The sequence below is a fragment of the Tamandua tetradactyla genome, chromosome 2, assembly GCF_023851605.1.
Source record: "Tamandua tetradactyla isolate mTamTet1 chromosome 2, mTamTet1.pri, whole genome shotgun sequence".
NCBI classification, from domain to species: Eukaryota; Metazoa; Chordata; class Mammalia; order Pilosa; family Myrmecophagidae; genus Tamandua; species Tamandua tetradactyla.
Window position 1 is genome coordinate 32802156 of NC_135328.1, and position 12782 is coordinate 32814937.

Consider the following 12782-nt stretch of genomic DNA (forward strand, 5'->3'; position numbering starts at 1 on the left):
TGTGGTTTTGATTTGCATTTCTCTAATGGCCAGGGACATTGAGCATTTCTTTATGTGCCTCTTGGCCATCCGTATTTCCTCTTCTGGTAGGTGTCTGTTCAAGTCTTTTTCCCATTTTGTAATTGGGTTGGCTGTCTTTTTGTTGTTGAGTTGAACAATCTCTTTATATATTCTGGATACTAGACCTTTATCTGATATGTCATTTCCAAATATTATCTCCCATTGTGTAGGCTGTCTTTCTACTTTCTTGATGAAGTTCTTTGATGCACAAAAGTGTTTAATTTTGAGGAGCTCCCATTTATTTATTTCTTTCTTCAGTGCTCTTGCTTTAGGTTTAAGGTCCATAAAACCACCTCCAGTTGTAAGATTCATAAGATATCTCCCTACATTTTCCTCTAACTGTTTTATGGTCTTAGACCTAATGTTTAGATCTTTGATCCATTTTGAGTTAACTTTTGTATAGGGTGTGAGACATGGGTCTTCTTTCATTCTTTTGCATATGGATATCCAGTTCTCTAGGCACCATTTATTGAAGAGACTGTTCTGTCCCAGGTGAGTTGGCTTGACTGCCTTATCAAAGATCAACTGTCCATAGATGAGAGGGTCTATATCTGAGCACTGATATTTACTTTTGACATAATGCCTTTGTTATATTCAGTGGAAGAATATTACAATGTTAATGTTGACTATAGACCCTGGCTTGCATTGATTATATTTTTTAATGTATACCATCCATTTCAACACTTTGCAATGTTGACATTCTTTGTTCTCCCTCATGCAAAAAACATTTGTATATTTGTATATTTTAATCACCATCACTGTCCACCATCTAGGCATTCCTAAGTTATACCCTCAGTCTTTATCCCCTATATTTCCTTCTGGCTTCATACATGCCCTCAGCCCTCTTTCTTCAACCATACTCAAATTCAGCTTCATTCAGAGTACTTGTATTATTGTGCTACCATCAGATACTATTGTGCTACAATTTCTGAATTATTACAATCAGTTCTGTTACACAATCAGTATTCCTTCAGTACAAAATGCCCAATCTCAAACCTCTTATAATCTCCTGATTACCTGTGTTCTTAACTTGAACTCTTAAAGTTCACTCATTAATATTAGTTCATAATAGTAAGGCTGTGCAGTATTTGTCCTTTTGTTTCTGGCTAATTACACTCAGCATAATGTCCTCAAGATTCATCCATGTTGTTACATGTTTCATGACATAATTGTCTGATAGCTGCAGAGAATTCCATCATATGTATATATCACAGCTTATTTAGACCACTCACCATGAATGGACATTTGGGCTTTTCCACCTCTTGGCAATTGTAAATAATACTGCTATAAACATCTGCGCAAAAATGTCCAATTGTGTCCTTTCTTTAGATCCTCTGAATATATACCTAGTAATGGGATTCCTGGATCATTTGGCAATTCTGTGCTTAGCTTCCTGAGGAACCACCGAAGTGCTTTCCAGAGTGGTTATAACATTTTACATTCCCACCAACAGTGGGTAAGTGTGCCTCTTTCTTCACATACTCTCCAGCACTTGTCATTTTCTGTTGTTGTTGTTACTTTTTTTTATATATAATAAGCCATTCTAGTGGATGGGAGATGATATCTCATTGTGGTTTTGGTTTGCCTTTCCCTAAAATCAGTGAAGTTGAGCATCTTTTCATGTGCTTCTTAGCCATTTGCATGTCCTTTCTGAAAAGTATCTGTTCGTGTCTTTTGCCCATTTTTCAATTGGGTTGTTTATCTTTTTGTCATTGAGTTGAAGAATCTCTTTATATATTCTGGATACTAAACCTTTATTTAATATGTGATTTCCACAATGTACTCATTTGGAAAAACCATTCTGCCTAGAAGACCTACCTGCAAGTTGAAAGACTAACTTTGAAATGTCTGTGAAATTAAGAACACCATCCCCATAAGGGGTAGACGTGACAAGCCACTATGCCTCACTCTGGCAGTGCACAATTAAGCATGTTAATGAAATGGAAAGCTTATCTGCTGCAGCACAGCAATTTCAAAAACACCCTGTTAAGTGCAGAAATGTGTGATATCCTGAGACCAGTTTCCTGTGTGGAAGTACAATGCTTGTCCCTCCCTGCTGATCCTCCCGAGGTGGCTGTCTCTGTGCCAACAGTTATGGATGTGGCAGTGTACCTAATGCTGCTTGCTATGCTGATGGATCAGCACACAGGCAGCCTATCACCTGGATTGTGGTAGCCATGCAACCTATTACAGACAATATATGATGGGAAACTGGAACTATGCAATGCAGTCAATGGGTTGAATTAAGGGCTGTATGTATAGTCAATGTACATGAACCAGGAGATGCATTAACTATCTGTGCTGACAACTGGTCTGGTACAGGGCTTGACAGTGTGGATGGCCACATGGAAGCAAAAGCAAGGGACTGGTGCTGGCCTCCCCTTATGGGGCAATGAAATGAGGGAAAACACCTGGATGACATGTCACAAGTGAAAGGAAACCATGTTTCATGTATCTGCCCATAACACTGATTCTTTACCTGGCAATGCTAAAGCAGATCTTTATCAAAAGTTCATAGTCTAAAGCCAATATTGCATCAGGCTTCTGAATGGTTTCATAGAAAAATAGGACTCCAAGGGAACCAGATTCAGTTGAAACTGGCACAGCAATTTCAGCTACCCAACACCAGCAACAACTGAAATAAGTTGTGTGTGACTGGCCCTCCTGTTCGCTGCAATGCCCAAGGATGTTTCCTTATCAGATCAGTCACATTGGCCATGAGCAGATTCTGGACACCAGGTGGCAGGTAGATTATATGGACTCTTTCCCTTATCCAAAGGTGCAAAATAAGCTTTTGTAGCCATGTACACGGCCACTGGACTGTTGCTGGCCTTCCCAGCAGGGAAAACTAACCAAGAGCTGGTTGCATCCAGCCCTCAGCAAACTTGATTCACGGCCTCAAGTAGCTGCTCCTGCCCCTGTTGAACTGGTAAGAGTGGGGCCCATATGGGCACTGCAATTTCAGGTGAAAGGACAGCAATACCACAAACACAAAGAGGTAATGAAAATAACTTGCTTCTGCCTATATAACAAGCATTAGAAATTGGGGGAAATAAGTTCTAATGGTCATGGTCTTGGGTAGTGCAGCTGTGCTGGTTGGGAATCCTGAGCCCATGGGCTATTGGGGTCCTCCAACACGTAAATTTTAGGCCACAGTGTATAAACAAAACGCCAGAATTTGTGCATGTAACCTGCAACACTCCATATCTCAAGGCACAGTATGTGTGACTCTGTGAACACTTATGCAAGGGTAACTGTGGATTTCACTCCAGAAGGCTCCCTGCAATTCAGGGGGAAAAGTGTGGTATCTGTCTACTACTAGCCATTTGGTTTCTATGCGTTCTGCCCTTAGCATCTTAGCAAACACCTTCCTGCAATAGGCCTCTGTGGTAACCTACTTTCACAATAGATCTCAATGTGGAGTGTGTCCTGAGCCGCCACTGCAGGTGCCACCAGCCTTGGACTGTGACCCCTTCAAATTGGACTGTATAGTCCAATTTGACACACAGGACAGGTCTGGAAAAAATCTTCTCATTTGAGACTGAATCACAGGTTTTTTCAGTTGCCAATTTGAATCTATTACATGCCCCAGAAAGGTCATGTTTTAATATTGATTCAATCTTGTGGAGGAAGCACTTTCCATTAATCGTGATTCAATATTGTAGTGAGGAAATTTTGATTTGATTATCTCCATGGAGATGCTGAACCACCCAATTGGGGTGTGACCTTTTGATTACATGGAGATGTGACTCTACCCATCCCAGGTAGATTCCTGGAATCCCTTAAAAAAGGAAACATTTTAGAGAGAATCAGAGATGACAGAGCTAACAGAACAACAGAGCCTCAGAGCCAACAGATACTTCATAACCGAGCTGACATAGATGCGGACACGTGGAGAACACAGACATGGATGTTTGGAGATGCTTGGAGCCCAGCAGACGTCGCCATGAGATGTGAAGCAAGCCAGAACCTGGAGAGAGCCAAGAGAAGCCAAGAGAAGAAAGCCAGCCCCAGAGAAGCAAATAAGGCATGCTCACAGGAACAGAGGCTGAAAGCACGGAGCCCAGGAAAAAGGGACCAACAAAGGACCAGCGTGTCTTCTCAGCTGACAGATGTGTCAGAGATACATCAGCCTTTCTTGAATTAAGTGTCTTTCCCTGGATGCCTCAGTTAGGACATTTCCATAGGCTTTACATTACTGTAAACTTGTAACTTATTAAATTCTTCTTTATAAATGCCATTCCAGTTCTGGTATGTTGTATTCTGACAACTACAAAACTAACTCAGATTTGGTACCAGAGAAGTGGGGGGGCTGCTGCAGTTTGCAAATACCAAACATGTTGGACGGCTTTTTAAATGGATAAGGGGCCGATTTTGGAAGAATTGTGAGGAGCTTCATAGAGAAGGCCTAGAATGCTTTGAGGAGACTGTTGGTAGAAATGTGGACTCTAAAGATACCTCTGATGAGGCTTTAGACAGAGAGGATGAATGTGTTGTTCCAAACTGGGAGGAAGGTCTTTTTTTTTTTTTTTTTTTACATGGGCAGGCACTGGGAATTGAACCCGGGTCCTCTGGCATGGCAGGCAAGCGTCCTTGCCTGCTGAGCCACCGTGTCCCGCCCGAAGGTCTTTTTTGTAGATGGAAGGCAGAATTTGAGAGTGCTGAGCTTGATAATCTAGCAGAAGAAATTTCCAAACTAAATGTGGAAAATGCAGTCTGACTGCTTTTTGAAGTTTCTAGTAAAATGGAAAGGAAAGAGATAAGTTGAGAACTGAACTCAAGGGTATAAAGAAATCCAAAATTGATGTTCAGGAAAATTCTGGACTTCCAGAAAGGGAGATCCCAGAGAGTGCCCCACGCAGGATTTAAGCAAACATGGAAGCAGCCAGCCATTTTTTAAAAAGCCAGGATTGGAGACGTAGTTATCCACTGCCATGTGACTGCCCAGCTGACAGAGCTGTTCCTGACCCATCGGCCTTTCTTGAGTGACGGTAACTGCTTGTTGGTGCTTTAATTTACACACTTTCACTTCCAAAGAACTGTAAACTTGTACCTTGTTAAATGTCGCTTTTTAAAAGCTGTTCCAGCTCTGGTCTATCGCATTCCAGCAGCTTGCAAATTAACAACCAGTAGACTGGTTTAATTCCCTTCCATGGCCCTCACAGCATCACCCTGTGGGATGGCTCTCTCTGCAAGGGGCTCCTAAGGGTCAGTTGTCCCTTACACTATGATGAATGCAATGTCTGTCCTACGGGCATGTGGTCGGCCGGGTGGGGTGGGTTGTGAGGACCTGGGGCCTGGGCCTGCCCCTCCCCCATGTTGAGAACACGTCACGCAGCCGCCCGCATGTCCTGGGCAGACCTCCATGGTCAGACGATGTCAAACTCCCCTCCCCTGGCCAAATGTGCTGGAACTCTGAACCTCATAAGACCCCACCACCACTCCGGGACTGCTCTCTCCCTTGATTTTGGTGTGGGGTGCTGACACCCTTTTCCCAGCAGGCCACCATGGAGTTAGAATTCTCTTCTGTCCGTCTGTCCAAAATGAAAACTCACAGCTAATTTTCTCCCTGAGGTGTTCTTTGGTCTCGGGTTTGTGCTGGGCTGGAACACTGTGCTGCCAAAGTGAGCTCTCAGTGCAAGGTTTCAAAACACAGAACCCCTGGCATAAACTCGTCTGCTCTGATTTGTCCTTTCAACTGGTAGATGAGGATAGAAAAGTTCCGATTCATCCCAGGTCCCAGGGAAGGAGGAGCGGGCTGAGGAAAAAAGAGCTCTGGACCAAGTGGCTTCCAGCCTAGCAGGCCCACTCTTCTCCAGGAGCACTGCCAGGTAAAGTAGGGATGCCAGGTTACATTCAAATGCGGATACACTTATGCAGAGAAACTTGTCTGCTGTTTATCTGAACTTCACATTTCTCTGGGGCTCCTGTATTTTATTTGCTAAATCTGGCAATTCATCCTCCTAGGTCTCACCCACTTCTTTCTTCGGTGAAATGTGCTGCAGTGACCTGTCTCGAGAATGTCACAGAAAAGAATTTCTCATATTGCAGCATTATTCACAATAGCCCCAAGCGGTAGCCACTCAAATCATCAGCAGCAGATAAAAGGATAGAGAAAATGGGGTATCTACAGACCAGGGCATGTGACTCAGCCTTAAAAAGGAAGGGAGTACTGATACATGCTACAACACAGATAAACCTTGAAAACCTGCTGAGTGAAAGCAGCAGACATGAAGGACAGCATATTTTATGAAATATCCAGCATATGCAAATCCAGAGAAACAGAAAGCAGACTAGTGGTGGCCAGGGGCAGGGAATAGGGGACACGGGGACTGAGTGCTTCCTGGGTATTGTGTTGGCTTTTTTTAAAAAATATTTTTATTGACAAATCTTCACACACATGGCTCACAATATCACCCTATACTCTGGTACTCATCACCCTGATCATTTTTAGAATATCTGCATCACGCTAGAGGAAAATGAAAAGAAAAAAGAACTCATACATCTCATACCCCTTGCCCCTCCCTCTCATTAAATACTGATATTTCAATCTACCCGATTTATTTTACCCCTTATGCACTCTGTCATTTATTAATTTTTTATCCATATTTTTTTACTCATCTGTCCATACCCTGGAAAAAGTAGGGTCGGATATGTTTTCACAATCATACACACTTTGGGGTAATAAAAATATTCAGGAATTAGACAGTGATGATACTTGCTCAAAACTGTGAATGGATTAAATGACACTAATGGTAGATTTTATGCTGTGCTTATTTACTGCAACTTTAAAAAAGTGTTTTTTCATGTAACCTGATGCCCCTCCCTATGGAACTCAAAGTCTCTTCCTTTACCACCCCCAGTCCAAGGCCCCTCACCTCCCCCTGTCCCCTCCCTCCTCTGGGGAAGCAGCTGGGGCTGGGCACCCTCTAAGCATGCCCCCCACTGCTCTCCCACCCCCAGCCTGGCCTGAACCTTCACACACACACACACACACACACACACACACACACACACACACACACACAACTTGACAAGAAGCACACAGCCACAAATGCCATTCCATCGCCTCAGCTTTAAATATTTATTTAAAATCCAGAAGGGAAAGGAAGAAACAGAGCCCACTGGGGTCTAACACACTGACATGTGGACAGAGACATGACGAGGACAGCAGAAAAGAAACAAGAACTAGGTGGGGACAGGCCAGGCCGGCAGTGTGGGGAGACCGAGCACTGAGCGAGGCCCGAGCTGCTGCCAACACGCCCTTCTGTCGGGAGCGCCCAGGTCAGCAGGCGGCCCGGAGGCCAGGGTAGGGCATGGGCCACAGCGAGGGATCAAATGGTGAGAATCAAATCCAGTTCCCAAAGAGACACCATTTTGGGAAAATACACAAAGAAAGACTTTCACGACACTCTTCCCCTTCTATAAAAATAATTCTGTAGTTAAAAATAACCCCCAAATTCAACTTGGGTGCTGACTTCTTCGCAGAGACACTACAATCCAGATTACACTGAATATCGCTATAAACTGAGCTCCAAGATTCCCGTACTTCTTCCCCTCAGCCCATTTTACTCTTGGAGTTACTGACACTGGGCTTCTATAGACTACAGTGACAATGAAATCTCAAGGAGGATGCACCCTAGAAGGCGGGGCTCCTGGAAGGGCGGCCCTTGGAGGTTGCATTCCATGGCTTTGCCTTGATTTCAGCTCCACGGCGGGCCCTGACCCAATACCACTCACGTGGTTTCTTCAAAGCCAGCGCTACTTCCAGCCCCCTCGAGGTCCTGCCTCCAAGGCAAGCCTAACTTCTCCTGAGCGGTACCAAAGGCAAGGTAAAATCCTTTGTGCTCAGGCCTGCTCCCTGCCTGAAGAGGACAAACATTTCAAAATCCATAAGTTAAAATGTAAAAAGCTCTCTACTTCTGGTTTCTAGTAGGTTTTTTTGTTTTTTTTTTTAAGTTTTTTTGCTTTTTTTTCCCTCTTTAGCAGATAGCCTGACGAACACAAGGGTGATGATAAGAAAAAATTTAAATTCCCCAAAGCTTGTCATTTGGAGGAGAGAGGAAGATGTAGGATAGATCCTACATTTAAAGTTTCTTCAAAGTCTGTGGCAAAATGGTAGCACCTTAAGAATCTTAAATAGGTATTTTTTCCCTTAAAAAAAATCACATACACAACAAGACAATTTGAGCACCAGCGATTTCACAGTGGGAGGTAGCAAACGTGGGCACCCCCAGCCCCTCAGAGCTTGCCTCTCCTACTCCCCACCTAGCACCCCCGCCCCCGGGCTGCTCTTTCTCGTGGCCTCACCTCCTTCCCAGGGGACAACAGGAACACCTCTTCTCCATGCTGGTTTAAATTATATATATATATATATACTTATTCCTTTCCTCCTGTTTTTCATGTCTCCTTTCTAATATTGCACATCAAAAGCTCCCTGGCAGGGACCAGCTGGCGAGATGCCCCTTCCCTTGAGTTGGCTTGAACATGGGGCTCTGTGGGCAGGATGCTGGGGAAGGAAGGGGGCGGCCACAGAGCTAGGGACAGGCCATGGGCTGCAGCACTGGCAGGCCTGGCCGGCCCTGGCTGGCTCTCTGGTCAGTCCTCGGGGCAGAGCTGGGTCCAGTGGCTCCCCAGGGCACTCTGTCCCCTATGCTCCCCACCGACTTCCACTGGGCAGAACACAGCTGGGCGACTGCCCCATCTCCTGGGCAGGTGGGCTGCCTCTCCTGGGCCCACCTTCCCTTGGTGTCCTCCCCTTGCCTCTTCCTCCATTTTCCTCCCCCACGAGGCCCAGGCAGCCAGGAGGTGAGAGGTCAGAGGAAGCACGCGGGTCCAACTTCGAGACGGTACTGCTTCCCTGAGGAGGCAGGAGGGAGGTTGTCCACGCTGATGATGGGCAGCTGCTGGGGGTCCTGGGTGCGGAAGGTAAAGACTGTCTGATGCCAGCGGCCATCCTGGACCTGAGGGAAGAAGGAAGACACTGCCCCTCTCAGTCAGGGCTTTCTAGAACACTCCTTAGAAACACTCAGTTAGGGAAGACGGAACCAGCCTTGTTCCACCTCTGCTAGAGTGGGGTTGCTTTGGCTGGGCTTTGCCTGTGCATGACGGGGGGTGCCGGGAAAGAGCCACGGGGACTCGAAGCCGACAGGCAGGTTCCTGACGACAGAGGCCACAATGATGAGGGTGGACAGCACCCATCTGCCGTGATGCCCCACTCCCTGAGCACTTTCCCACGGCTCTCCTCAGGATGCCCAGCAGCCACCTGGCCTTAGACTAGAGCAATCGCATATTTATCGGACTTGTCAATGTTTTGTTGTTGGTAAGTAACACTGCAGTGAAGACCACTGAACTCTTCATGCTCCTCTCAATTCTTTCCCTAGGACAGATTCTAGAAGTGGAGATGCTGGAGCCAAAGACTAAGGAATATTTGGCCTCATAGTTGGTGGCCAGAAAGCCTCCACTGATATATTTTTCCTCATAGCTGTGCATGAATATTGGTTTCTTCCACACGCTCGTGTAAACCATACATTATCAGTTTCAAAAGTCTCTTGAAACTGGGTTTTCTGGTTTGGCAGTTTGCTGAACTTCCCTTCCCTGGCAACCACCTTGTTTTGGGCATCCAAAAGCGACCAAACAATTAAGACAAGAAATTAGACTGACTAGGGCAGCAGCAGACAGGAATACCAATCCTCCTGTAAGCAGCTTTGCAAATAAGTATAACGTCTACCAGCCTGGAGAATCTGCACTAGCCCGGAGCATTCCCTAGAAGTTTCCCGGGGCAGAAAGTAAATAAAATTATATGAAAAACACACATATCATTATACTAATGTTATACAGACTTGTCAACATTTTATAGAGGAAACCGGTTTTTCTGATTGACTCGGTGTGAGGGGCTGCAGGGGCTTTGAGAGTTACCTTGCAGCCATCCATAGACACCTCGGGCCTGAACTGACCCCCAGCTTCAAATATCTGCCCATTCCAGGCCCGGAAGCGCACAGCCTGCTCGGCTGGGGTCTGCCCGGAGCCCTCCCGCCACACGGTCATATTGAGGCAGTGGATGGTGATGTGCTGAGTCACCTCGGAGCTGAGCAGGTGCAGAAAATTCATTTGGACCCGGCTGATGGCAAATTCGGCCTGCGGAGCAGATGCGGCAGTGAGGGGGTCGGGTCTGTGCCCCAAGCCCTCGGGACTCTTCACCCCACTCTGGAGGGGACAGGCCCTTGCTGGTAAGCACTGCCCTGGGTGGGAAGGGGGACAGGGGAACTCAGGACTGCCTGAACAGGGGCCAGCCTGCAGGCCCACGTCCTTGACCCACTCCCCCACTCCATGGAGGGTCTTTGGGGCAGAGGAGAGGGATCAGAGAGGCCCAGAGGAGATGAGGAGCTCTCCCAAGTTCGGAGGCCCTTGCAGTGCTGAGGAAAAGAGAATTCTCTTCCTCATCTTATCTTTATTTTTTAACATTAAAAAAATATTCTTAGTTTGAAATAATTTCAAATCCATAGGACAGTTAGAAAAATAATATAACCCCTATACAGAACTCCTTCATACCCCCACCCACCTCCAGGTACCCAGAGCCACCAACTTTGACGTTTTTCCACCCCTGCTGCACCAATCCATTGATCCATCATCTGTCCATCCCCCACGCCTTCTACATCCCCAAATCCCCGTGGCCAAGAACCCTGTGCAGTGGGGCAAGGTGCTGACAGGAAGCAGCAGGCTGAGAACAAACAGGCAGGATCTGTGACTGGAGCAGCTCCCCTCCAAGGGCCTGCCCCACTGTCATTGCTCCCGAGGGCCACGGTGACCCTGATGGGCATGTGCACTGCCAACCTGGTAGCCAGCTGCAGATTCTCCTTCTCTCAGGGGGATTTGCAAAGCGACCCCCACACCTTAGAGTCCAAGGGAAAAGTCACCAGCAGAGAACCCTGGACAGGGAGCCCTGGCTGAGTATGTGGGGTGGGGCTGGGGCAGGGAGTCCGCCGGGCTCCCTACTGAATCCTGGTACCTGGTACCTGGCATCCATAGGGACCCAACAAAGGCTGTCCATCAGCTGATGGGTTGCTTCACTTAGAGGCCCTCAAATGCTGAGCCTGGCACGGTCAGCTCAAAGGCCCCTCCTGGTGCTTCCCTGTGTGGGACAAGGAGCTGGACCACAAGGAGGCCCTGGGTCCCCACCTCTCCTGGCACCAGGGCAGCTCTTCTCACTGCGAGCTGAACCCTCACCACATGTGGAAGGCTTCCAGGAAGTACAGACACATGAGTCATGGCGTGGTGCCCTGGAAGACGGAGCAGTCTCTTCCTACTGGCTCTGCCTGCCTGGTTTTTGGTGAGCAGCCCTGAGCCATCTGCAATTCCCAGCCCGGAGACAGGCACAGGGCAGGTGCTCATCGACCACTAGGTAAACACTGGCCGAATCAACTCCCTGCAGCTGTCCCAGGTAAGCATCACCCTGACATTTGTGCTGACGGCTCATGGTTCTCCCATCCAGATCAGCGGGGCCAATCACTCCATTTTAGGTTTAAGGCAAGAGATTCTAGTTGAAGAATCATCGGCATCATAACATCTGAAAGGGCTTAGACACCAGGCATCTAATTCAACTCTTCCCAATTCATGGACGAGGAAGCTGAGGCTCAGAAAGAGGGGTGACTTGTCCAAGGTCAGATGGCAAGTCCACCAGGGCTCAGACCACAACCTCCACCGGTTCCTCCCAGGGCAGGCTGGGGCCTGGCAGGGTGGGGAGCAGATGGGTACCTTAGAGGCTGTGATGGGCTTGAGACACGTCTGTCCACCATGAGTAAAGTTGCAGGAGACTTCGATGGTGTCAGACGAGCAGCCAAGATTTGGGTCCACCCAGTAGGTACCTGCAGGCAGAAGAATGGGGTAGGGTGAGGTGAGGTGGAGGTGGATCATGTGGCGAGGGGCCTTGGGCTTAGCTCTGCAGATAGACACTGCACCTTGTGACCCCCTGAGCCCTAATTAGGCTTAAAGGCAGGGACTCCTGGTAGCACAGGGATAGGATACCCTCAGAGGCAGAGCCCCTGGAGGGGACCACAAGGCTGAGTGCTTCTCTGGCTGGCTATAGTGATGCCTCCATTCCCCAGAGGGGCCAACTGATGTTGAGAGAGGCTAAGTCATTGCCCAAGGGACTCAGGGGTCATTTAGCTGGGTGGCTTCTCTACCAAGTCCTGGGACCCCTGCTATGTCCTGCAAGGGGATGGGGGTGGGAGTCAGGAACCCACCATCTGCTTGGCCTCCCCATTGAACTCCTGAGGGAGGCAAGGCCTCTGAGCTGAGCATGAGGCAATCAGCCATCCAGCCCTACCTCCTCGTGCAGGTGAGCAGAGCGTGGCTGGGAACTGAGCAGGGGCCTGCACAAGCTCACCAAGTTCATCAGAGAGAAGAGAGACAAACGAGATGAGGATAGAAAGGGGGAAATGCTGGCTCTTCCAGGAAGCCTTGATGGGGCAAGGCCTGCCTCAGCCCTTGGGGCTTTTTCTGCCAAAGGTCTTATCTCACTGCAGTGAAATGATGTGTCTTGTGGGTCTTGTGGCTCTGGTGGGGTGGGCCCAGTCCTTGACTTCACTCTCATATCCCCATAGCCCAGGGAGCACCTGGTGGGGCTCAGTGACTGTTTATTGAATGAATAAATGACCGCACATGGGTCTAGGTTTCCGAGGACAGACACTTGGCCAAATGAGCCAATCACATGGTCCTCCTCC

At 47.8% G+C, this 12782-nt stretch overlaps 1 protein-coding gene across 1 annotated transcript in view; it reads right to left on the reverse strand.

Annotated features, from left to right (window-relative positions):
* Nucleotides 1-7120: 7120 nt before the first annotated feature.
* COL27A1 (collagen type XXVII alpha 1 chain) overlaps nucleotides 7121-12782 on the reverse strand; it is a 155980-nt gene continuing 150318 nt past the window's right edge. The window contains exons 59-61 of the mRNA XM_077142432.1: nucleotides 11815-11924; nucleotides 9979-10197; nucleotides 7121-9023 (exon numbers count right to left, since the gene is read on the reverse strand). Of these exons, the coding sequence (XP_076998547.1) occupies nucleotides 8877-9023; nucleotides 9979-10197; nucleotides 11815-11924 (476 nt within the window). The 3' untranslated portion in view covers nucleotides 7121-8876. The remainder of the gene's footprint in view (nucleotides 9024-9978; nucleotides 10198-11814; nucleotides 11925-12782) is intronic.